Source organism: Miscanthus floridulus, chromosome 13, assembly GCF_019320115.1.
Source record: "Miscanthus floridulus cultivar M001 chromosome 13, ASM1932011v1, whole genome shotgun sequence".
Classification (NCBI taxonomy): domain Eukaryota; kingdom Viridiplantae; phylum Streptophyta; class Magnoliopsida; order Poales; family Poaceae; genus Miscanthus; species Miscanthus floridulus.
The window spans coordinates 27,919,255-27,946,261 of NC_089592.1; the positions used below are offsets into that span (position 1 = coordinate 27,919,255).

At 44.8% G+C, this 27,007-nt stretch overlaps 2 protein-coding genes across 2 annotated transcripts; both read left to right on the forward strand.

Moving 5' to 3' along the window:
• The first annotated feature begins 3,639 nt into the window (after positions 1-3,639).
• Positions 3,640-8,107, forward strand: LOC136502084 (photosystem II 10 kDa polypeptide, chloroplastic-like). Its single transcript, XM_066497570.1, has 5 exons — positions 3,640-3,859; positions 3,972-4,024; positions 4,521-4,576; positions 5,024-5,076; positions 7,791-8,107. Exons 1-5 carry the CDS (start codon positions 3,721-3,723, stop codon positions 7,883-7,885), a joined length of 396 nt encoding a protein of 131 aa, XP_066353667.1. The 5' UTR covers positions 3,640-3,720; the 3' UTR covers positions 7,886-8,107.
• Positions 8,108-22,738: 14,631 nt separating this feature from the next.
• Positions 22,739-26,069, forward strand: LOC136501214 (acyl-[acyl-carrier-protein] desaturase 7, chloroplastic-like). Its single transcript, XM_066496712.1, has 2 exons — positions 22,739-22,994; positions 24,788-26,069. Exons 1-2 carry the CDS (start codon positions 22,852-22,854, stop codon positions 25,929-25,931), a joined length of 1,287 nt encoding a protein of 428 aa, XP_066352809.1. The 5' UTR covers positions 22,739-22,851; the 3' UTR covers positions 25,932-26,069.
• Positions 26,070-27,007: the final 938 nt, after the last annotated feature.

Here is a 27,007-nt window from a genome sequence, read left to right on the forward strand (position 1 = left end):
AGATTTTCCCTAGTTACTATTCCGGCACGGCACTTGTGTTGGTTCATCAGCTATTTTCCCTAATTAGGGAGATCATTTGGTTTGCATGCCTTAAGTTGGAAATTTGGATGGAGCTAATTATCAAGAATGGATGGACGAATAATTAATAATATGCTTTGGTTTCCTTAATTTGGTTATTATTATTTTTGTGATGCTATTTCCCTTGAGTTGAACTAAATAGCTGAATACTTTTTTTTGTAATAAATACTGTCTATGTGCACCAGCCTCTCCGACCACACCCTTGCTCCCTCTGGTGCGCGCCCCTGACCTGGCAGCCGTCGGGCTGGCCGCACGTGCTATGGCTATATGCTGGGCCGGCTGTGCTATGCCACGCCTCGGCTGGCCTAGATGGCCACCGCTACTCGCGTCGCCACCCGCCCACTGCCCTCCTTCACCACGACCGCATAGTCAGGCCCCCACTGCGCAGTGCTCTACCCACCCGCCCGTCTATCCCACCCGTCTACCAGGGTTTTGCTAAAAGCGTACTGAAAGGATCAAGATGCCCAAGAGGGGGGGTGAATTAGGCTAATTTCAAATTTCTTTGCAATAATCAAATTATATGGTTAGCCCAATTAACCCCTTGTGCCTAGAAAGTGTTTCTATTGATCTAACGCACAAAAGTTTAGCACCCTAAGTTCCAATCCTACTCTAGCATGGCAATTCTAGGAATGCAAAAAACAAGAATTGAATTGCTCAAAGTAAATGCTTAAAGTAAAGAGAGGAGAAGGAACGCGGCGATGTTTTGCTGAGGTATCGGAGAGTCACCACTCCCCACTAGTCCTCGTTGGAGCATCCGCGCAAGGGTGTAGCTCCCCCTTGATCCGCGCAAGGATCAAGTGCTCTCTACGGGTTGATTCTTCGACACTCCGTCACGGTGAATCACCCACAACCGCTCACAACTTGAGTTGGGTCATCCACAAGCTTTTCGGATGATCACCAAGCTCCCAATCACCACCAAGTCGTCTAGGTGATGTGATCACCAAGAGTAACAAGCATGAACTCTCACTTGACCACAACAAGCCTAATGAGAAGGGTGGATGCACACTTTGCTACTCTTGATCTTCACTAATGAGGGCTCTCTTTGGGATTCTCAAATCTCAATCACCTCACTAGGACCTTGCTTTTCTTGGCACTCTCTTAGGTGTTTCTTAGCTGTTGGAATGAGCAAAAGTACCCCCACACACAAGTAGAGGTTGTATTTATAACACCGATTGAAAAACGAGCCGTTATGTGCCTCTGCAGGGTGACCGGACGCTCCGATCAAGTTGACCGGACGCACCGATTAGTACACCCCGAACTCTAGTGGTTAAGTGTTGATCGGACGTAGGCCAGCATCCGGTCAGCACTGACCGGACGCGTCCGGTCACGTTTTCCCCTCACTGGAACCTTACTGATGTCGATCGGACTCTGGACCCCCAGCGTCCGGTCAATAGCCGGAACCTGATCAACGTCCGGTCAGCATTGACCGGACGCGTCCGATCAGGATTCTCCCTCTCTGGGACCTTACTGGAGTCGACCAGACGCTGGCCCTCAGCGTCCAGTGACTTGACCTCGCAGCGTCCGGTCACTTCCAGACGCTTTCACCTTGGTCAAATGAACTGACCAGACCCTGAGCCAGCGTTCGGTCACACCGGAGGCAGCGTCCGGTCAGTATTTGACCCCCCATTCACTTCCAACTCTCGATCATATGTGAATGAAGTTTGCTCCATTGGATCAAAGGGCTGTTTTGGAGCTACCTAGTGCTAGTTTTAACAAGTGTGCACCACACCTAACTCACTAGACTCACCTAGGTCAAGCTACCCGTTCATACCCCCCTTAATAGTACGGCCAAAGGAAAAAAAAAACAAAGTCCTAAACTACTCTAAGTGTCTCTCCAACTCCAATCGACACTTAGAACTAGTCCATCCTTAACCTTGTCGTCCATCCTTTGAAAATCAAAACGATTTCCATCGTAGGGGCATGACAACCTTGATTGCCCATTCGATCTCCATTACTGTAACCTAACTTAATTGTTTCTGCAAAACACATGTTAGTCACAGTAATCACGTATTGTCATTAATCACCGAAACTCAACTAGGGGCCTAGATGCTTTCACGTACGTTGCAAGTATATGTTTTAAGTGTTTCAGATGTTTGACAGGTATGTTACAAGTGTTTGATATGAATGTTGTAAAAGTAGATCGGGATGTTGCAATGGCTATACACATATGCTGCAAGTGTCTATTCCAAATGTTTCATTTGTTTTTCCATACGCATGTTGCAAGAGTGTTTATTTGATGTTGCATATGTTTCATACATGTGTTGCAAGTGTTTTTATCTGGATATTGCATATGTTTTGCAATGGCTTTCAAGTTTTTTCAGGTGTTTTTACAAGTGTTTCAGATGCATGTTTCAAGTGTTTTATTTGTCTTCGAACGTGTATTGCAAATGTTTCATCTGGATGTTTCAAAAGGAGATCAGGTGTTACACATGTCGCAATGGCACCGGTGGCTGGCGGACAGTGGCCTGCCGTAGAGCTTCGGCTCCTACCTTGCACAGCGCGCCTCGCCCTCTCCTCTCCCTCCCTCCCTTCCCTTCCCTCCATCTCGCCGCGGCAGTTCAAGCTTGGCGACAGGGCATGGCAAGGAAAGGGGCGTGGCTGGGCGCGGGGGCAACCGGGAACGAGTATGTCGCAGGTGACGTGGTGCAGTTAGCGCTCTCCTTTACGCCAGGATGTGATGGGGCGTGGTGGTGTGCTTGAACGGGAGCAGCGTCTGGACATGTCCTACAATTGGACGTCCGGGCGCTAGCTGCCCGTAACTTTGAAGTGAAACTTATTTTTCGCATCCATTACAAGGGTGAACATTCTTCTATATGAAATTATCTATGGAGTGCAAGAATGATGCCATTTGTCCCCGTGGCGAGAACTCGATGTGTCACTTAAAAAGCTTAAAGCCACCCATCCAGCTCCGACGTCGTTGCCGTCGTCCTCCGCCGTTTGTGACCATCATCTCAACATCCGGTCTAACGACCTTCTTCAGGGCTGGCAGTCATCACGGGACCCTTGGTAGCCCCCAATCCTTCCTGCCCTAAATGACAGCGGCAACCGGCAAGCTATGGGCTGGGTCTTTGGGGTCTTGGGCGACACAGATTGCAGTGAAATCACATATGGTCTACAAGATGAGTTCATTTTCATAAGAAAAACACAAAAAACAAAGAAAATTTCTTGCGTTCCAAATTAGGCCTTAGTTGCATCCTCGTGTCAGAACATTCTAGCTAGAGCGGATTGCATGCATGCATGCATTGCACCAGGTCCAGGTGGCAATTATGAGTGCATGCATGTGAAAAGAAAAAACGTCCGCATGCATGACACCCCCGGGCACCACAGGTTCTCGATTGATTGTTTCACGGCGAAGCATACGCCTCCATCACAAAAATTTCCTCCCATGCATCCCAATGTGACACGTACGAATTCAACGGCGTCCACACAAAATCCTCAGAGGATAACGTTGTGGGCCAGTGATATCGAGTCGCGTCCCGCCACGTGGCGCGCCGGCCGTCGGACCTGTCCTCCCGGGCATTATTGTCAGGTTTCGGCGCCACAGGTATATTGGCTCCGCAGCTAACGACCTGGGGGCTCCGCATCCATCCATCCATCAGCAAAGCACCACCCAGCTAGCACCACCAGCGGAAAGCAGCAGCGATGGCGGCCTCCATGATCTCGTCGTCAGCTCTGGTGGCGCCGTCCAGGGCGCAGGGCCTGCCGTCCCTCGGCCGCCGCGCCTCCTCCTTCGCCGTCGTCTGCGGCACCAAGAAGAAGATCAAGACCGACAAGCCCTTCGGTGCGTGCCATGCGTTGTTCCTGTGTATCGTTAAGCTGCTCTAATTGAGTGTGTGTGTGTGTGTGTGTGTGTTTGGTTCTGACTTGTGAGGTGCATGCATGTGGATGTGCAGGGATTGGAGGTGGCCTGACCGTCGATAGGGATGCCTCCGGGAGGAAGGCCAAGGTGAGCACTTAGTTTCTATAGCCACTTTCGTGTCTCGAAAGCCGGCCCCGGTTGGATTTACAACCGGACATATATGTTGTTAATAATTAATTAAATTCATCAGAGATTTCAAATACACAGTAAGAGCAACGACAACTCCAACGATCTCTCTATATCCTTCCTAATAGGAATAGAGATTTCGGTACGAAATACTACTCTCCAACAACTTTTTTAATTAGTTATCAAAATATAGACATCTCTTGTTTCAGATTTCTCGCTAGCTGAAAATAGAGAGCGAGAATGTCTCTCTACAGCACGCACAGGATGTGAAAAAACTGTTGGAGAGTCGAAAGATGTAGAAAATATTTTTTTATGTAAATAGCTCTCTCTAAATGATGATTTAGAGAATGAATGAACTTTAGAAAGACTCTTTTTGATGCCCTATATAAACATTGAGAGAGGCAAAATTTGATGCATGGTTCTATAGTTAAGCACACGCATGGCATGATGGATGCAGGGCAAGGGCGTGTACCAGTTCGTCGACAAGTACGGCGCTAACGTCGACGGATACAGGTGAGAGCCGCCCATCATCAGCCCAAATTCAAAATATGCAAATCCACATATATATATATATATATATATATATATATATATATATATATATATATATATATATATATATATATATATATATATATATATATAAGCGCTATTCTACATCCTAGGTATAGAATACTATTCTACACCAAACTGTTATACTGAACAGAATTCAATATCGTTCAATAGTCGCGTTTCAGTAGTATTCAGTATTTTTTCCGTGATATTGGGTGTAGTACTGAGTGCCCTGAACGCGATTCAATACTACTCAGTATTTTTTTCTGCTCAGTTTTGTCTTGTGGTGTAGAATAATATTCTACACCTAGGACATAGAATAGAGTATAGAGGCACGAGTACATAACTGTGTGAATGTTATATTAATTAGTAGTTGATTCGACTGTGTTTTTGGCAATCAATTTGCAGCCCAATCTACAACGAGAATGATTGGTCTCCTAGCGGCGACGTCTACGTCGGTGGTAAGTGTCTGATTTATGGATTAAAGTTTAAGAGGTGTCTCATCGGATGTTATATGGGGTGTTATATGGAGTGTTTAGATACTAATAAAAAACAAATTATAGAATCCGTCGGTAATCCACGAGACGAATTTATTAAACCTAATTAATCTATCTTTAGCACATGTTTACTGTAACACCATATTGTTAAATCATGGACTAATTAGGCTTAAAAATTCGTCTCGCAAATTAATCTCAATCTGTGTATTTAGTTTCATAATTAGTTTATATTTAATACTTCATGCATGTATCAAACATCCGATGGAACAACCGCTAAAGTTTAGGAGGTGAAACCAAACACCCCCTAATTCTATACTCACTTGTCCAGAATAATACAGTGCTCATACAAGCAAGTAGCTATATATCCTTTCTAGCCAGGCCATGCATGTATACAACATGAACTTTTTTACTATGGTTGGGGAGGCGTCAGGAAGCGTTAGCTGTGTCAATGATTAATGGGCCTATATGAGGGAAGGTGTTGAGAGGCGTCAATGAGGGAGGCGTCGGGAGGCGTTGGATGTGTCTATCGTCGGTGGGCCCATATGCGCCATAACGCCTTCCAACGCCTCCAAAGTTGAGAGGATTAGGACTTTAAATAAAAGAGTGACAATTTCTTTTTCGTAGTTATTTATTTTAATCAAGGATAAAATGGTAAATCCATTGTAAAAATAATGTTTTGAGTCGATGAATGGGTTCTGCCGCCGGAGGCCAGACATGAGTTCTGCCGAATGTCGATGGTGTAGCGTTGGTGCTTCTCGTCCTCGCTCGGGCTGAAAACGCTAGCACGCAGCAGCGTCACGCCCCAGCGCGTCACCATGTCGCCACACTGTGGCCATCGTCGACTTGTACGCGCCGAGGACGCTCCGTTGCAGGGGATCTACGCGGGATGTGGCCGTCCGTCGGCATCCATTAGATACGGCTTCGATTTCCACTGTGTACAGACGAAAGGCATGTGAAGCTTAATCAATAGGGAGCCTGGAGAAATATATGGTTGCTCCTAGCTTGATCTCCATTGGTTGCACAGGAACAGGACGAACATAGGAGTAGATTCATTTAAGAAAGCAAAGCCACAAGGACGAGATACTCATTTTCCTGACTACTGTAATTACTTCAGGTTGATAACCTATTCAAAACATACTAGCCGAAATAGCAAGTTGAGTGCCAAATTTCATCTTGCAATCAATTCAATGGTGACAGCCTCATGTATTACATAACCTAGAGATAGCTACAACCAGTGATTATTCATTTATTATTGTAGCAACATTAGAAGTCCATGCTCAAAATTAGACTTTGCTGCTTACTCCACATATATATATTTGCCTTTTCTGGGTGGGAAATGTGGGTGCACTGGTGATTGAAGAGAATAGCCGGATTACTGCTGCTCATTTTTAACAAAAATCATCAAACATATCAGAATGTCAGATATAAAAGGCGGAGCATTGCAAGTGCATGTACCTGCCTCATGCCACTCAAACAGTGAGGCAATTTCAGACGAAACAAGTTTGGAACCATGGTGGCTACCCAATCAAAAAGCACATGTACAATTCAGTGGCCGTGTCACACGGAGATGCAACTACAGAGTGTTACTGTTTTCGGGTTCCAACATGTGCGTGTGCCTGAGAGAAAAGCTGTACCGTCGTCATGAAGAAGCGGAGCCAGGGGAGGCTGCAGGGGAAGGAGATCTCTCTAGGGAGCGAGATCACCCTGGTAGCGGGCCGAGGGCAGGGCGTGCGTCAGGCGGGGGTGCCGAGGAGGAGGGAGAAGCGACGGTCTCCTTGTTGGCGACGATTGAGGGGGAGGGTAGGCCGGCGCCATGCGAGGTTGTGGGAGAGAGCAGTGCAGGCAGGGCCACCGGCGCGACATCGTACGAGGGCGGCGGCACCGGCTAGAGCGAGGGAGAGAGTAGGGCGATGGCGGCGGCCTAGGGTGAGTGAGAGAGTGAGGTGCGTGCGGTTTGGGAGGAAGGGGATTCGCAATGACCATATTGCCCTTGATGAATAAAAATCAACAAAAACAGCTATTTTGGCTAGGCATCAGAAAGCGTCAGGAAGCATTTTCAACCATTGTAAAAGGGCTCATACAACATATGCTCGGTTGTTAAATTTCAGTTAGCATGCATTTGCACAACTAACCGACCTTTGTTGTATTTTTCTTAATAATAATTTCACGACACCCTGCTCATATGTATCGTGGTGTGTGTGTGTATATATATATATTCGTGTTGAACTACTAAACCAATACTTTCGTCACGGTGATTTGTTAACCTCGTATATATACTCACTGCATATTAGCATATACTGCCTCAGTCCTATAAAAAGTCATTCTCGCTTGCCATAAAATCAACTATCTTTAAATTCCAAAAAAAAACTATCTTCAACTTTGACCAGGTATATATAACAAAATATTAATATTTATGGTACATATAATTAGTATCATTGATAGATCTTTGAGTATACTTTCATAATGAACTTATTTGGTTATATAAATATTGCTAATATTTTCTACAAATCTAGTCAAATTTAAGAAAGTTTGACCAACACGAGTCTCATAGCGACTCTTTTTATGGGATGGAGGGAGCATGGCCTATATTTCCATATTTTCCACTATTAATACATTGGATGGAATTAAAAACAAAAGTTTGTGATGTGGTACGTACGTATCCTTGGACCTTATTACAGGAACCACTGGGCTTCTGATCTGGGCCATCACCCTCGCTGGGCTCCTCGGCGGCGGCGCCCTCCTCGTCTACAACACCAGCGCCCTCTCCGGTTAAGGATGGATACTCATTTCCAATCCATTTGCTTCTTGATATGATGCGATGCGGTTCATCATGTAAAATCATGCCAGGGTGTCTGTCTGTAATCTAGCCTCCTTCGATGCCCACTATACTGCAAGCTTCATCATGTGTAACAATGCTGCTCTACTACTAGTCCACTACTACGAATCTTCATCCTTAATTTTGGGACAAGTATTCAGACTGTTCGGTTTGCTGGTTCGTATCATTGTTGGTTCGTGAAGAAGTACTGCTGGTTGGTTTGTGTGGGAGAAAAATATTGTTCCAGCTGAAAATTTGTGATCGTTTACGACAAGCCACAGTCAAACGAACATGCTGATTATTATTAATTGATGGTATATATTTAGATTATTAATAGCTGGTAACTTCGTTCTATCTGCCTCGATCGTGAGTTTCTTGAATTGTGATAAAAGAAGGTCAAAGCTAATTCAGTGAAAACTAGGTTCAGCTATAGACTAACGAAACCCTTTTAATTTGAGCGGGTAAGTATATATAAACACACTAGATCAATTTCGGTGCAATTATTACTCGTTAGCTTATTTATATTTACTAGTGGCCCGGCACGCACGTGCCTATGGTTTTGCAGGCTCACATACTTGCACGTGTGATTATTACAAAAAACAATTGTATAATTAAAATAAAAGATATGTATGTTTTTCTATAGCAAGTAATTTGATATAAATAGGAACAAGTTGATGATTTATTAAATTGAGTTTAGTGATTTTATTACATAAATAATGTAGATAATTAAGATTCAAGGTCCATCTTTAATACCATAAAACAAGTTGCTTTGCACTGTTCATATATATATATATATATATATATATATGGCACAATTAGCAGAAATAAATTATAACATGAATATACTTAATTCTGATAAGACATAAATGTAATCAAACATGAAAATAAATAAATTAATTTAACATACCTTTGTCATAACTGTAGAACATCCATGTACACAAAAGTTTTTGTCCTCTTTCTAGTGAGAAATCAATAGCTTTGTTTTGGCTAAACCTCATGTACTCTTGCTGGAATACCTTTTGACAACATTGTTTCAGAAATACAACAATTACTGACGTATCTGTTTTTATATCATATTTTACCAATCAAAGAAATGAACAACATATTTATGATCAGAAAAATGCTTTGTTAATATTATATTTTCCAAACATAAACTCAAAAATCTAATTAGGTCAAAGATAGATGGACAGATTGATTGGCTTATTGAAAAAACATTGGAAAGTGAAGAAGGAGCTCAAATTTTTGGCTCAAAAAGACGGATGATACATAATTTTCATAGAATTATTTCCAGTTTCACCTTGAAGCCTATTTATCCTATCTGATGATCAATATAGATAAATACAAATATTATCTAACATACTTGCTCTACTTCTGCTACAAAATAAGTTTGATTATCTAGCTGATTTAATTAAAAATTAAAATTTTTAACTTACATGAAAATATACCATGCTCGTTCTTGAAACAAAAGGTATAGATTTCTGTCAGTCAAATAACACAACTCTTCTGACCTAGTGGGAACACAATGTTGAACACAACTGATGTTCAACTAAGAAAACACCAATTGTTCCCCCAGGAGGCAGATCTGCCCCGCCGCTTGCCTTCGTCCTGCCCGCCCTTATCCATTCGGTCATCAATTCGAAACGCCGCTTGCCTTCGTCCTGCCCACCCTTTTCCATTCGGTCGTCAATTCGAACGTAGAGAAGGCATTCCTACTATCCCAGGCCATTGAGGCCGTGAGATCGCATAGAACATAAACCCTAGAAGTGAGCAAAATGTAATGGGAAATTGGTAAAAAGCTTTAGTTAAACCCAAACAACCCAGCTTATAGTCCATTTGAACTATTCAATCACCTAGCTTATAAAAGTTATTAGCTCTCTTTCCTGCTATTTCAGCTTATAAAAAAAATTAATTGGTCTAAATGAACCCTGACTTTTTACTAGGTGGTTGCACCTATTAAATGAGAATAAAACTTGTGTTGCCTTGTTTAGCTCATTTCCTTAAAATTTACTCCCTATCACATCGGATGGTTATGCACATGCATGGAGTATTAAATATAGACTAAAAAATAACTAATTGCACATATTGTGACTAATTTACGAGATAAATTTTTAAGCCTAATTAGTCCATGATTTAACAATATGGTGCTACAGTAAATATATGCTAATGATGAATTAATTAGGCTTAATAAATTCGTCTCGCGGATTACTAAAGACTTCTGTAATTTATTTTATTATTACTATCCGAACACTCTCACGTAACACCCCAATATGACACCCAATATGACATCCCTAAACTTTACTCCCTATATCTAAACACCACACCACGTGAGAATGGACTTTCAGAGTGTTCGGCTAGGATGAAATAAAGCACTGTTTATGATGGAAACACTGTTTATGCTGAAATTTTGTGAGAGAAAAACACTGTTCCGACTGGAAAAATAAGCCGAACTTGCTCAACCAAACAAGCTGTTTACTTGTCAAACTTATACTCGTGTTCACACCGTACTCAAGTTAATGAAGATAAAGTCAGCTGCAGGTTATCTTGTCCGTACCGAGATTTATGAAGACCCGGGCCGGGGCTAGCTGTGTGCCTGTGCCTGTGCCTAGTGCTCACAGAGATGAGGATTTACAGTACGTACGGAGCGGTAGATCAGCTAGCGCACTGTGTGCAGTACTCCTGCTTCAGATCACTGTTCACGTAGAAGCACCCCTGTCGTAAATAGTGGTTACATATGGCACATTATAAGAACAGCTAGCTCATCCAATGCAACTTAGACCCCGTTTTTACTAGTCCTGCTTATAACATGAGATTTGATGGCCAACTGACCATATAACATATGATAGACTGGTGTTGTATATCTAGTAGGAGTACACCTTAAAATACTTAGCTAAACATTGGTTTATTCAAAAAAAATGACAGGTCATCAGATGTAGTAGATCGATTTTTTAGATTATTATAAGCAGCGAGATTCTTGGGTTACCATTATTCAACAGACACTAAAATGTGTGCTAGCCAAGCTATCTTACAACGTATAAGGATTTTTTTTTTGTCAAATATATGTGTGCACAGTTAGTGACCGCGTTGCGAACGATGTCTCTTCCATATATAGACTGTTTGTTGTACGTTGTTAAAAGACTAAAAGTAGTTGTAGCATCAATGATTCGGGGGCTATATATCTTGCTATATATGGTACTCGGTACATGCTGCATATGCGACCATGTACTATAGACAATTAATTAATACACCATCCATGCACAAATGATAGATATATTCATTAGCGAAATGCAAATGTGATTTTGCTGTGTTTAAGTATGTATATGAGACAGATATTGTTAAGAATACCGGCCAACTGAATAACTATATTCTTACGAATGCAAATGTGATTTTGCTGTTTTGTCCTCTATAGCATCATCAAGGCACTAAAGCATTTTGTCACCCCATATGGCCCCGTTCGTGTGCCCTTAAACCTGGCTTGATCTGCTTCTTTTTTTCATCCGGAACAGTATTTTCCCCTCATAAATTTCTCCAAATTCCTCCAGATTCCTCTAAAATTCCTCTAAGCGAACGGAGCCTGTGTACATGGATATACATTTAATCACATTCTAATTATTCATGACTTCCTCGTACCTCCATTTTACAATGCATGATTGTCCAGTCTCAGGCAAAAGCTATGTAATTTTTAAGAAAGTAGGGTTTTTTAATTATTGGATATAAACACCTATCCAAACTCCAAAGTGTATAAAGTCGATGTAATTCTACTAAATCTAATGGCTCCGCTCCGCTGTCCTTTTCCTGTTGTGGCTGCGGCTGTGTGGCTGAATGTTTTCGTAGCCACTGTAGCTATTGAAGGCTTGCATCTAGTGATCTAGCAGCAATAATAGCGCTGCTTCAGCAAGCGCAGCTGATTAGGCTGAATGCTATGCAGCCTAGGTAAGTGGATCTGACAAGCATTGTTGTAAAAGCAGGGATTATGAAAATTATGGATTAAAGTAAATTTTAACCAAATCATCGAACCATATATATTGCACTATGTACCTCCACTTAAAGGTCGTACTTACTGTTTTTTCCCCATAGTTTCTATTAGAGTATTCTTTAAAATCTAATAAATTATGAGGTTATCAAACAAAACAAACACACAGTTTTTATCTACCACTATCTATCTATCTATCTATAATATAAAAGAAGAAGGAATTTAGAAATACCTCTCACCCCCAATCTATTCTACCCACCTCTAATCTCCACCCTCAGATGTGTCTTGTATAGATTTATCCATCTAACGCATATGGTTGATTGTCGCGCACTTGATGGGTCGATCCAGTAGTGGAGGAGGATATAAATTGGTGGACATGCATGTCTGCTCATTAAGGGCGACTCTAGCGCTCTTGCTCCCCTCTCACTTTTTCATCGGTGATTCCTTTATCTCCCTGTGGGTACACACGGTAACAAGTCCTCTCTGTCAATAAGGCACGCTTCCGCACCGATGTTCCTAGCCTCCGTTGCGTCCAGCTGCGCGCAAGCACGTCCAGTGCCCTCATCCCCGGCCCCGTTGCTCCCATCCTAGAACTACCGCTCGGTCCCCACGCCGAGCCATGCCACCCCATCCGCATGGCCCCCACGATCAGAAATGCCAAGCGTGTTCGCAGGCTTGGCGTAGCCAAGCGCCCGCGTATGAAACCCTTGCGCCCACCACACCGGCCCCAGGCTAGCCCAAGCTCCTTGCGCCCGCACGCTGACGCTGCCTACACTACACCACTCATCCGCCCCTAGCCAGCGACACCACCATGCTGCCAACCCCGCACTGCCATGCCTATGTCGAGCCTTGTGAGGGATAGCCACCGCAAGGGTTCTACCTTGGCCCACCAAGTTAGAACCTCCGGTCATCCTCTCGACTGACGGGGTGCTAACCAGGGTCATACCGAGGTCCTGGAGTTGCTACAGGCAACCTCCTCTCACACGAGTTGTACTCGTAGGATCAGGTTATAAAAATTTCACTCCATGAACAAATCATCAAAGATTTACTTAGTTCTAGATCATACATTGAAATTTATTGAAAAACTTTACATCGTGATTACATTTACATGAAATGAAGATGGAGATTACAGGATACAAGGTGAAGCTTAAACCGACTAAGCCTACAAACCCACTATTCTAGTTTCACTCTTACGCTCGATTGCTAAACATCAGAGTAACTACAGCTTTGGAGACGCCCATCCCATCATCTGCTAAACCTTCGACTTCACCAAGCATGGCTCGATCGGCTTGGGTTGGTCACCAAGTCTGAAGTGCCTGTAAAAAGCTTAATGATAGTACTGTGAGTACGATTGTACTCAGATCGAGGACTTATTCCAACGTAAATATTTAGTGGATACAAGGGAATTTAATAGGCATTTATGAGATTTGCGAAAAGCATGGCATATGTAAAGAAAATGACATGCTTGTAAGGAAAATGGACCCTAGGCCCATTTACTTTGGATTTTGGTGTTTGATGACCAACACAACTAAATTGGACTAATAAATTTGCATGTGATTGTTTTGTAGTTTAATAGGGTACAAGACATGACTTGGACGAAGGCGATGTGATGATCCGATGATCAACACCATAAGCAAGATCTTAGAAGCACAAGAGAAGACCCAATATATCAAGCAAAGTCCAAGTACGAAGATAGAAACCAAGCCAGACGCAAGATCGCGAAGAAATGAGCTCACAGAGGTGACCAGACACTGGTATAGCGACCGGACGCTCTGATCAAGAGGCTCAGCAACACAAGGCGTCAGCAACAGCGACCGGACGCTGAAAAGTAAAGTGACCGGACGCACCGATGGTACTGTTCATCATCACCGACAACACATCTAGTACTGACTGGACGGTGGCGGCAAATCGACCGGACGTAGGACTACAACGTCTGATCGAGTACTGAAAGGTTCCAGAGCAGCGAAATAGCGACCGGACACGTCCGGTGGCATGTGACCGGACGCTGGCAGCGTCCGATCAGTTGATCGCGGCTCTAACGGTCGGGACGACCGGACGCATCTGATTAGGACGACCTGAGCATCCGGCCAGTAGCAGAAAAGCGAAATTTCGTCCCCAACGGTTACTTTCTTAGTGGGGCTTATAAATAGACCCCAACTGACCATTTGAGTTATGTGGAGCTGATAAAACATATCTAGGGTGTTGGTACACCATTTTAGTGATCTCCACTTGCATAGTGCTTAGTATTTCATTAGGTGATTAGCATACGTGCTTTGCGAAGTGCTTAGATTGATTAGATCACTGCTTATGCGCTTGCTCTAGGTTTAGGCCTAGTGTTTAGTGAGGTTTGCAAACCTCTTACTACCCGGTGCTTGCGCGCACCATTATTGTACATCGAAGGGGTTTGTAGTCTTACGAGATCACACCAACCGTGTTTATGGTGTGGCCGCCACCATGTACTGGAGGGAACAAGGCCCGCGGCGTTTTCGGCCGGAAGCTTGATAGTGAAGACGGCGGGGAGCATTCGGGAGAGGCTTGCTGGAAGGCACGTCAGAGACCCACTTGCGCGTGGGGAAGGCCCGAGGCTATCCACGGAGTTACCCCGACCGGGAGCTTGGCCCTTGCGAGGGATTCCTTGCGAGCGGCTCCAACGAGGACTAGTGAGAAACTTACGCGCTTCTCGATACCTCGATAAAAATACCGGAGTCGTCGACGGGAGTTTGCATATCTCTACGTTGCTCTTTAGCTTCCGCATTTATATTGTTTACATTACTCCTTTTGCGGTAGAGATAGCAATACACTAGCAAAACCGTAGTTGTACATTTAGATAGTTTATCTTTTGCATAATTTTTGCTAAGGTTACAAAAGATGCCATAATTTAGAAGTTGAATTTTAAGTAATTTAATTCACTCCCTGCTCATGAGTTATTAATCAATCTTGATAATTCATATATATAAGTAAGTACTAAGAATGTACATGTAACAAGTGATCAACATTTCATCCGTCGTCCGGAGTGGGTTTGAACCTGTGCCGCCCGTCCGCGAGCACTGGATGGGAGTGGGCCGTGTAACGGAGTATATGAGATGTGGAGAGCTGTGAGAGAAGGATCGAGAATTTTGTAACTGACGAGAGTCTAAAAAAATTCCAACTACTCGTTAATCTTGTCCTCAATCGCCCTCCTAACTCCTGTCATTGCCGTGCTGTTCTTCGTCCTCCTGTCTTTGCCACACTGTTCTTTGGCATGTTGGTTTGGATTTGTTTGGCCGATAAGTCATGACTAAAAGTACTGTTGACTGATTTAGTGTGAGAGAAAAATATTCTTCGTTGACTGAAAATATATGACTTATAAGTCAATAAAGCCCAAACAAACAAGGCGCTTGCTTCTTATCCCCAATTTATCCACCCTACCTCCAATCTAAACATCAACATCACATCTGATGACACCCAAAAACTTTATCCCCTGTAGGTAAATACCACCTAACTATAGGAATAGATGGGACCTGCGTGCGAAGCAGAAATAATGCCTGTGTGTCCTGACGTCTTCAGACTGGTGTGTACAGTGCCAATTATAGCATGCATGGTACGACGTACGAGAGATGAACTGGCGTTCCGTTACGGTGTTGGACTGGGGTCGATTGTTTTATTTGCTAGCTGCCAAGTCGTACAGAGTAACAGAGACAATGCAAGACCTGCTGGGGCTTGCCTTCACTTGCTTAATTATGAGGTTGGACCGTGTTGTTACTGTAACAGTACTAGTATATATGGCATGTCGTTGCACATAAATACATTGAACGAGTAAGAGGCATCTAGGTGGTGCTCACAACATGCTAAGGGGAACTTTTTTATTTGACAAACATGAAAAAAAAATCATAGCAGGGTAGAAGATAGTCTGTCATAAAGACTAGCTAGCACATAACGCGCGCTCTGCTGCGTGGGATAATATTCAGTGAAAAAAAACATGAACAAAAGTATATATGAACAGGAAGAGCAAAGAAAATGGTAATAAACAGTTTATTAACATTGATTGATAAACAGAAAAAAAATCAATAAGAAAAAATAGTACTAATAGTGGCGCATAGGAAAGTGAATAAAGTAATGAACAGTGCCAGAGGCCTTGGACGGCTTCTGAATAATAACTGCTCCCTCTATCTACAAATGAATGTAGTTCTCGTTATTCAAGGAATCAAGCTGTTTGATTTTTTATTAAAGTTATATGAAAATATCTTAACATTCGTGATACAAAATAAGTATCATTAGATTAGTTATAGGATATATTTTTATAATAAATTTATTAGGAGACATAAATGTTAATGTTATTTACTATAAATTTGATCAAAATTAAATTAGTTTGACCGGTATGGATCTCGTAATTGTATTATTTTGTGGACGGAAGGACTATATTCAGATGTATGTGGTAAAATAGTCGCTAACTTATTTCTTAGGGCATATGGATTCTTCCCAAGTCTCCCGTAGGCCGTACGTAGAATTGAAAACCCAATCACGTGCTGATCGACTGCTCTAGTCCTGCCTCCTGCGGCCGCGATGAATGCATTTTGCTGCTGATTCGTTCGTCGTCACAGTGCTGTACGCGCTGATGACCCACAGCCACGTACAGGAGCTTCCTAGCTAGCGTTATCAATGAGCTCCTGCTGCATTGGTGCACCTGTCTGTCCATGCATGCTACAGTGCAATCAGAACACGCAGTTTTTATTGCTGCAGTGCCGTCGACATATAGTACAGGTTATTATACATATATGATTCCTTGTGTGGACGTACTATATATAGATATGTATAGATATTAATTATAGATATAGCCATATGGTAGGATTAATCGACCGCCAAACCGTGGTGGAGCTAGGAATTATATATACATCAAGGAGACGAGTCGAAGAATTTCAAAATACGAGAATTGAGTGTAGGACAACGAAAGAGGCCTATTTGCGTTAGGCACTACTTTTGCCCCCACTGAGTTTGCGATTGGTTGTGCTTGCCTAGAGCTTGCATGCAGTGCATGCATGCATTACGGAAGCTCAGCTCACTTTGTTTCCTTGGCTACCCTGAATAAATAGCTAAGAGGGTGTTTAGATGCATCAGCCATGCCAAAAAAAAATTGGGTGGTGCTAAAGTTTTGCCATTCTGACTTTATGCTGAGGTGTTTAGATCCATAGCAAAATTTTAGCACCATATCAATACAAGACTGATTTGCCCTTATTTAATAGTTGATTTACATCATTAATGTTATGCATGCACAACCATGCAGGTTGCATGCAAGAGCTGCTCGCCCTTGGAGCTGCTCGGTGAGCTACTCGCCCTTGCTGCAGCTCGCCTTTGATGCCATGCATGGCATTGTTTAGAAACCATAAAAAAATTACATTTTATTTCATAATTATTGAATAGTTCAAGTACACAATTCAATTGTCCTCAACTATACAAATTAAAAACACACGTTACATTTCAAGTACACCATTCCAATTGTCATGATCTATTAAACAAACTAAGGGCAATCGAGTCACGAAAAGCATTCATCGTTGCAGATTCATCCCTTGCCAGTAGTTCTCATCATGGTCACAATGATCAAAGTCCCTATCCAATATTCCACTCGTTCTAATGAAGTTATGTAGTGCCATGCAACAATAATTTGGCTCTGCTTATGAGGTGCATAACTTGGCATTTGCAACAAAATCCTCCAATTCATCTTCAAAACACCAAACGACATCGATGACATTTCTAAGAGAAGAATGTATGTAGTTGAAGATCTCTTTTTTACCTTGCGCCTCCGGGGCGTCTCGATACTCCAGAAGATGGTACTTGATTCCCTTGTAGGGCGCAAGGTAACACGAACGATTTGGCTAGCCAGAGTCCACTAGGTAAATTTTTCCTACACAATGGATCAGTTTTGTAAGATTCAACTAGTTCAACTAGAAGCTGCAAATGCAACAGCAGCAATGTGTTTACCTGTGGGTGGATGTGAAAAGACATGGTTGTACTTGGTCATAGCATCATTGAACACTCTCATGTCATGTACTGAACCAGGCCATCCAGCAAGAACAAATGTGAACCTCATGTCAAAGTCACAAACAGCCATCACATTTTGTGTTGTCATGCCCCTGCGGCACATGTGCTAAACCAGCCTATCACTTGGCACCACACATGGTATGTGAGTGCCATCTATTGGTCCTATACAATTGTTGAAGAAGGGATGGAACCTAGGGTTTCTCAATCTAGGATGAATTGTTCAGAAGTCTAGGTCTACTGACTTAATGATGTTTGCAGCTAGCTTAACCACACATTGCTTGTTTCCTTCGTCTACACCACACTCTTGAGCTAACTGCTGCACATACCTAATCTTTTCTGCTCTGGCAACCTCCTTCTGCTGGGCAAGCTGATAGGCAATCTGTTGCTTGTTTTCCAAATGTTTCTTCGAACATCATATTCCTCTCAGCTTGAATCCTGGCATTCTCGCTCATGAACTTGTCCATGCTCCTAACTGCTGGGCTCTTGGACTTCTTGCTGGGACTAGAGCCAGTGGTGCTTGTGTTGCTTGCTCTCTTGTGGCTACTGATGCTCACTGGGGTCTGCACATCAATGTTGTTAGGTGGATCCTCGTCCACTTCATCATCCATAGTGACACTTTTTCCTAGAACAAATGAGGTGGAGCCATCAACAGCTACACCATGAAACATTTGGTCCAATTCATTGATGTAACCTGGCCACCCACTCTTGCATTTCTTCCAGTATAGGTGGTCCTGTAGAACTTATCTTTGTGAGCAAGGGTAGAGCTTACTAGACATAAACAACAAACAAACAGTTTGGCAATTACCTTAGTGTTGTCTTCCCAACATTAATTAGTGGCATCAATAGTTCCATCAGATCTACGGCCTAAGCCAGTGTCATTGTGTAGTCTTTGTATGAATTATCAATATCCCTTCAATTGCCTAATCCTCTTACCGATCTAGGTTCTATCATGAACCAAATTGGTTGCAAAATAGTACCTTCCTATGACCTCCCTCATCCCTGTCTTGTTTGAGACACCATTCACGCAGTTACCTTTAGTAATTTGGTCAACCCAAATCTCACACAGTTTCCTGGTATTTGGTTCTGACCAATTCCCCCTGTTGACTCTATCCTAAATGATGCGTAACAAGAATACCAAGACGGCAAAAATCAAACAAATAGCAAATTTTTCTGGGTTCTAAAAAATACCGGGATTTGAGCGTTCGGAAAGATCTGTTGGATCTCATCATCATCAGCTTCATTTGGGTTCTTGATGTCGAAGTTATCTTCCGCAACAGCTGACGTCGCGGGTCATCGACGTCCACCGTGGTTCCTAGATCCGACAGATGCGCCGGATGCAGATCCACGCGAGGCACGCACGTCAGCGGTCACTGGAGGCAACGTAGGTCCACGGCCACCACCGGAGGATGACGACAAGGCGCGAGCGGCCGTGGCGCCTCCTCCACCGCCACTGCGAACCGCACATAAGCCGAGGGTACGACTGCCGCTGCGAACGCGAACGGGAAGGAGACCCATGCTGCTGTCGATGCCTCCACCTTGCGGGCCGGACAGAAGGAGGCCTTCATAGCCCACCATTCTGGGCCACTCTTGGCCATGGGAGTTGAGGTCGAGCGCCGCCATGCCCGCCCGGGGAGCATTAACGCTGCTCGAGCCCGGAAAGGGATATGCTGCATCGTTGAAGTTCTCATAGCCACCGGCGGGGGAAAACGGATTAGGTTGCGAGAAGAAGTCCCTAGTGCGGTCGCCATCGCTGTAGCCATCGCTGTTCCCATTGCCGTCGCTGTAGCCGTCAACATTGTAGCCTTCCATCAGCGAGGCCGGGAATGGCGTTCGGCTCCCCCCATGCGCTTTTGGCCAGTTTTGGGCCTCTTGTTTCCCAAATACCAAAAGTTTTCAAGCACCAGTTTTGTTGTTTTTGGTCCACGGTGTTTAGATTCATTTTGCCAAAAGAAACAGCAAATTTTTGGCAAAACTGGGGAACAAAAGAGGCCCTAACACAAAAAATTGTCTATAAATAATTAAATTAATCTTTAGGAGACGAAGTAGTCCACTGGCTTATTTATTTTCTCAAAGTCCCCTCCTATTTGCTTCACCTACTCTCTTCTCACTCTTTTTCCTCCAATTTAGGCTTAAGTTACAAATGTTTCATCTGAATGTTTCAAAAGTAGATTTGGTGTTGCAGGCCACCATCCTCCTACTGCTGCGGAGGCGCCGCCATGGTTCGCGTGCGGGTGCCTAAGGCCAGCAGACGCCTCCGTGACACGCATCTGCAGGCGCGGTAGGTGGGTGCGGGGTCACGGTTCCGCCATGCGGGCGCGGGATGGGCATGGAGCGCGGTTCCGAACGCTGGCGCTGGACGGGGATGGGATGGGGTGCGTGAGATGCGATGCGGGCATGGGACGCGGGAGCTGCGTTCGGACGCTAGCCTTACCGCATTGATTGAGTCGATCCCTACCTTGCATTGATTGAGTCCGATCCATACATACCTTGATTAAGTCCGATCCATACCTTGCATTGATTGATGAGTCCGATCCTCCGTACCAGCCTAATTGGAACCTGACCTATTACCATAGCTTATGCACGATTAGAATCACGTTTTCATGTCTCACTTGATGCACTGCTACGAAAGCATTTTCTGATGTAGTGAAATCGATTTTCAGAGATAATTTTTTTTCGCTCGGCCCTATATGAAATTATCTGAAAATGGATGGTTTTCACTTTTCAGAGACGGTAACAAACTACCCCTTGATGAGTGAGCCAACTGCCTTTGAAAATCAAGTTCTAGATGCGGTCGACTTAGAGGTCGACCTCTTAATACTGATTTTCACAAAAGAAAAAACAACACTAAAAATAGCAAAAAAAAAAACTAAGATAGCCCCATTAGCAAACCACCATAATCGTGCATCATAAGTGATATGTAACGTGATCTTTCATGCGAGTGTGCTCTTAGGATAACCTGAGACCTCATCACCTCACCCGTCGGTCGTCGTGCATATATATGCCATGTTCGCTTTTCTTATAATCCGTCTTTTTTCAGCTTGTTTTTTTTTTCAGCCGGAATAGTATTTTTCTCTCACAACAAATCAGTCGGAACAGTATTTTGACTTGTTTTTTCAGCGAAGCGAACGGAGCCATAGCCTCCTTACTATCTCACAAGCATATACGTCACTTTTGACTATAATATAAATAAATATAATATTCTTTTGTATTCACCCTCCCAAATTTTGTAGTGCGCATTTGACACTACACGGTTTTAAATGAAAAGTTGTGAACTAGAAATAGATCCTATTATAGAGTGTGTCCATCCCAAGTGTTTTGAAAATTCAAGGTTTTGGATTTCAAAATCTGAGAAAGAACATCTGGGCTTCTAAACAATCTCAAATCTTAAGACTATCAACAACAAAGCTTTTGATCACATTACTCGCTCTATAATTTGATATAAAGTTTGTCCACACTCGACTTCATATATGAAAATGTTATAAATTACTTGCGTGGCAACTATTTTGAAAGGTGGTTTCTCATCAGAAACCCCTTAGAAAATCTACTTACAGTGCCTGTGAAGATATCCCTATTTTTTTAGGCGGCTTTCTTTAAGAGGCATGCCTGTGAAGATTGGTTTCTAGAGGTTGGCTTTGGGCTTGCATCAATTATATTGAGCCCCTTGGCTATTTCTGGAGGTGGGTGCCATTTTCAACTACCACAGAAAATAAAATGGGTCATCTCCAAAAAGATTTTTGTAGTAGTGTGTTATGAATTGGATGGAATTGGGATGGATATCATGAGATGATGATATCCTGCGTCTGGAAAAGCAGTTTCAGGCTCCACATGTTTGTTAGCATTTTTTTAGCAGAAGCACTTTTCAGAAGTTGAATTGAACCAAACACAGCCTTAATTTAAGTTGAACTAAAGACAACCTTAACGTTACAAAACATAAGTATAGGGGCATTACAAAGAAATTCAAGCAAATGAAGAATCATATTTGTTTTCTCTCTCCTCCACCATAGATCTAGTTCTAGATCTAGATCTAGATCACCCGAAACTTGAAAAAGAGAGCAGAATAAGGATACGGAGCGCATAGCAACCTCCTACGGTGTCCTCCTTCAATGAATCGAAGAGCAAAACTCCTCCCCCAAAATGGTGATTTTTTAGAGTTTTAGAGCTTAAACCCTGTCAAAATGAAAGGGTGAGCTCGTGGAGGAAGAAGATGTGGGTGGTGCGGAGCTACCTTTCTAGGCAGGGATTAGCGGAGGCGGGCATCCTAAGGACGGCCGCCTCCCCTTTAATAGACCATTAACGGAGGCGGTCGCTTTAGTAGCACCGTCTCTATTAATCTATTAACTGAGACAGGTGACTTAAGTTGTCCACCTCCGTTAATAGACCATTAATGGAGGCGGTTGCGTAAAGACGGCCGCCTCCGTTAACCATCAACCGAGGCGGGGACGCTCAGCTGCGTACCCTAGCAACGATTAATGGAGGTGGCACCCTATTGTGTCCACCTCTGTTAATCTGAGGACAGTGTCTCACGAAATTATTTGTGTAGCAATGGTTGTGCAGTCTCACGGAAAATATTGCTGTCACACTGTCAAGTGTCAAACTCACTTAAAGTTATAGAACACTGGTGAAGAGGTTCGTGGCTGGAAATTTAAAACTGACAACCGATTTGTATGGTACCAGGTCACGGTGGTGACGGCGTAAGTGAGCTACAGTGTGACTCCGCACACTTCTAGCGACCAGCAGCGAGGTGGAAGCGGCTAGGCCATCGCTCTATCTATCCTGCTCCATAAATAGACAGCTCCACGGTCGGCCTATGCCGCACATCTCAGTGAACCCTAGCAGCATCTGATCTAGCTACTAGCTTTACCCTCCTATACCACCTTCTCCTTTCAATTCGCACACATATATACATAGTGTGCCACAAGCTAGTTTGAGCGAGCTGAGGATGATGATGGCAACAACACCACTTCTTGCGATGCCTGGACACGGAGTGCCCTGCGAATCAGCAAATACTAAACAAAACTACTACTCCTTCAAACTTGCATCATCTGCAAGAACACGAGACGCCCTCCCACGGATAATCAACTGGTACATACACTCCATGCGTTATGCTTATCGATCTACTAACAACGTGTTTAATTTGTGTGACTCATTATAATAAGTCTGTTCTATTTTTTTTTTTTTTGTTTCTCTATCTACTACTCGATCCCTCCGTTTCAGAAGTCAGTTTCTTTTTTTTTAATACACTAGCAAACATATGCCCGTGCGTTGCAACGGGAGAAAAAACAGTCTTAAAAACGTAATGGACAACAATTATTATGATTTAATTCATTGTCTTTTCTATACATGCATGGAACAAAATAAAAGACATCTTATCTCATGACACGGTTACTATTAGTCCATGAATTATAAGGGTTAACTTACCGTAAATTTCTAGAGTGTTTCACGTGTCCATGAGCACTCGAGCACACTAACGCGTGGGAAACCACTTCTTGTCTCACTATTTTCTCTGATCTTGCTGCTTGGGAGAGGCGAGCTCGGTACGAAGGAGAGCTCGGTGCGAGCTCTTCCAAGCCCCTTGTAAAAACGCTAACCTGTGAGCTTCCAGAGTAGTTCTTGCTGGAGCACCTCGGTGTGGCGTTAGTCTGCAAGCTCAGCGAAGCGGGTCATGGTGGAGCCCCTTTCAACACGAGCGGGTCCCGGCATTGTGGGTTAGAGGGATCTCCGGCCGCCCAAAGTGCAAGGATGGTGGGTCCTGGCGTCAAGGTGTTGACTACGGCATGCCAGGCTTGAGGCGACGACGGCCTTGTTGCTATGTGCTAGGCCGTTTCAAGCGTCCACCTACCATTGCCACCATGAGGTCCGTGCATAGCGCGGTGGAGGAGCGGTTGAACAGGCCGGCGGCTTGGCCGTAGCGGCTCAACCATGCGGGGGGTGCCGCCGGCTAATAGCTCGGGCGAATGTTGCGATGGACCCAGCGACCACGATGCCAGGACATAGCACCAAGGTGACAACGGGTTTATGTCGTCCGATTTTATTTGTAGTCGTCTCGATTTATTCTAGATTTTCTCCTTGTTTAGCTCGCTCTGGTAGGTCAAGTGTTAGACTCGATTTGAAAAATATTTGCAAGACATGATCTGTGTTGCTTTTTTATTGGAATGTTAAATCCATGTTTGTTTACCATTGACTTTATATATTTATTCCTTCTACTCTACGTTTGGATTGGAACCCCTACATCATTTCCTTGTGCACTATGTTTTCTCAATTTATTCCATCCGATTTCCTGTTGGAAAAAATAGGGGAGAAAAATTGGAAAAAAAAAAAAGAACTTACGTATAGAACTGACAGCGGAGGAAACGGGGGAAAAAAACGGGAAAGAAATTGGAGAAGGACACGTGGACGGGAACTTAGGAATCAACAGTGGTTAACAGAGAAAAAACGAACACGGTTTTTTGGGGTGATGACCGAGACCGATTCATTTTAGTATTAAGTTGGACGAAAAATTATTTGTGGCAGAAATTTTGTCTTTTTAGTATCAGGTATAGATAGCTTTTACTATGTATCTAGATATAGGTGTTTGAGACTGCTACGCTCTACGTTTTTTTAGCTAAACGATTTTAGCTTCACGCACTCCAGTTTTTTATGGAGCGGCTCTATGGTGAAGTTTGTGGAGAAGTCCCAAACACCTCCATAATATTTCTATAGTAAAAATTGCACATCGAGAAAGGTCAGAACGATTTAAAATTTAGAACGAAGGGCTACTGTATTGTCCTCCGATGCTGTCTCGTGTAGGACAAATTGCACACCTCCATAATCTTGTGCACTCTCATATGTATGTCAACGACATGTCATGAACGTTGAGCGCGTACGTGCTAGTGCAGGAGGTGCAGGAGCAGTCATAGCAGCAGGGGGGCCATGACCATGGCCGCCCCTGTCCCGCCTGTCCTCAAGCGGCGGGGCAAGCAGGACGAAGAGGAGGAATGGATGGGGTACCTGGCTCCGGAGAAGCTGGAGGTGCTGGCGCACCTGGAGCCGTGGGCGGAGGCGCACGTGCTGCCGCTGCTGAAGCCGGCAGAGGAAGCGTGGCAGCCGTCGGACCTGCTCCCGGACCCGGCGGCGCTGGGCGACGAGGGCTTCCACGCGGCGTGCCGCGAGCTCCGCGCGCGGGCGGCCGGCGTGCCCGACGCGCACCTCGTCTGCCTGGTGGGCAACATGATCACGGAGGAGGCCCTGCCCACGTACCAGAGCGTGCCCAACCGCTTCGAGGCCGTGCGCGACCTCACGGGCGCCGACGCCACCGCCTGGGCGCGCTGGATCCGCGGCTGGTCCGCCGAGGAGAACCGCCACGGCGACGCGCTCAGCCGCTACATGTACCTCTCCGGCCGCGTCGACATGCGCCAGGTCGACCGCACCGTGCACCTCCTCATCGCCTCCGGGATGGCCATGAACGCCGCCAGGAGCCCCTACCACGGCTTCATCTACGTCGCCTTCCAGGAGCGCGCCACGGCGATCTCGCACGGCAACACGGCGCGCCACGTCGGCGCGCACGGCGACCACGTCCTCGCGCGCGTCTGCGGCGCCATCATGGCCGACGAGAAGCGGCACGAGGCGGCCTACACGCGCATCGTCGGCAAGCTCTTCGAGGTCGACCCGGACGCGGCCGTGCGCGCGCTGGGCTACATGATGCGCCGCCGGATCACCATGCCGGCCGCGCTCATGGCCGACGGCCGCGACGCCGACCTCTACGCGCACTACGCCGCCGCCGCGCAACAGACCGGCGTGTACACGGCCTCCGACTACCGCGGCATCCTGGAGCACCTCATACGGCAGTGGCGCGTGGAGGACCTCGCGGCGGGGCTCTCCGGCGAGGGGAGGCGCGCGCGGGACTACGTGTGCGGGCTGCCGCGAAAGATCCGGACGATGGAGGAGAAGGCCCATGATAGGGCGGCCCAGGCCCAGAAGAAGCCCACGTCTGTCCCGTTTAGCTGGATCTTCGATAGGCCCGTCAGTGTCGTGATCCCGTAATTTTCCTCAAAAAGAATTCACTGTTGTGTGGACGCATAGTAGTGTGTGTCGTGTGTGGGATATCCTTGCAATAAAAAGAACACTGCGCTTTGCGTGTATTCTGCTGCATGCACTGAAATAGAGAAATCAAAGAACAGTATTATCAGCGCATTTTAGCCAAGAAGAGAGCCAAAAATGGTGGTGGTTGTCAAAATACATCATCAGATCCAAAGCCCTCATATCTAAACGGAACAGAACAAGATGCTTTGATTTTCAACTAAACCCTTCCCGGGACCGTGCCACGTCATCATCCAGCGCCGAGCCCCCATCCACCTCACCCGTCGCAGAAGGGAAGACAGGGGAGGCCTGCGCCCAAATCTGTGCCTGCGCCCCTATCCATCTCGCGTCGTCGGTAGGAAGGGGAGGCCTGCGCCAACGCGGTTCCCCACCAAGTCGGCCATGGCGCGCGGCGGCGACTCCGTGTTTCAAGTGTTTCATGTGTTTTCAAACATGTTGCAAGCCTATGTTTCAAGTGTTTTAGACGTATGTTTCAAGTGTTTCGTACGGATGTTGCAAAAGTAGATCGGATGTTGCAAATGTTGCAATGGTTGTACACGTATGTTGCAAGCATCTATTCACAATGTTTTATCTGTGTTTTCAGACGTATGTTGTAAGTGTGCTTATCTAGATGTTACGTATGTTTTCACACATATGTTGCACGTGTTTTATCTAAATGTTGCGTATGTTTACAACGGTTTTAAAATGTTTTATTTGTCTCTTTTAGTATGTCGCAAGTGTTGCATCTGAAAGTTTTAAAAATTGATCGAGTGTTCCACATGAAATGTGCGTGGGAAGTGAAGGGGGGGGGGGGGGGGCATGAGCAGTCCTCGCACGTGGTACGACGACATCCGTGGCAGCAAGAGCCCACTGCTTGGGCACTCACTCGCAAGTCCAACGCTGCTAGGGCGCTCACTCGCTCGTTGCGCGGGCACCGTCTGGATCAAATGTCTAGGGGGACACTAGCAAATCCGAAACCAGTTTGAGCTAGTTGAAACTTGAAAGGCTCCAAAAGCTTTTTTTTTTTCTCTCGATCTTTA

Bases quoted from the DNA above. Each gene is read 5' to 3' on its own strand.
- LOC136502084 (XM_066497570.1), top strand. From the start codon at position 3,721: ATGGCGGCCTCCATGATCTCGTCGTCAGCTCTGGTGGCGCCGTCCAGG. The intron at 4,025-4,520 runs GTGAGCACTTAG...TGATGGATGCAG, and splicing joins CCTCCGGGAGGAAGGCCAAG to GGCAAGGGCGTGTACCAGTT. The intron at 4,577-5,023 runs GTGAGAGCCGCC...ATCAATTTGCAG, and splicing joins GCTAACGTCGACGGATACAG to CCCAATCTACAACGAGAATG.
- LOC136501214 (XM_066496712.1), top strand. From the start codon at position 22,852: ATGATGATGGCAACAACACCACTTCTTGCGATGCCTGGACACGGAGTG. The intron at 22,995-24,787 runs GTACATACACTC...GTGCTAGTGCAG, and splicing joins CTCCCACGGATAATCAACTG to GAGGTGCAGGAGCAGTCATA.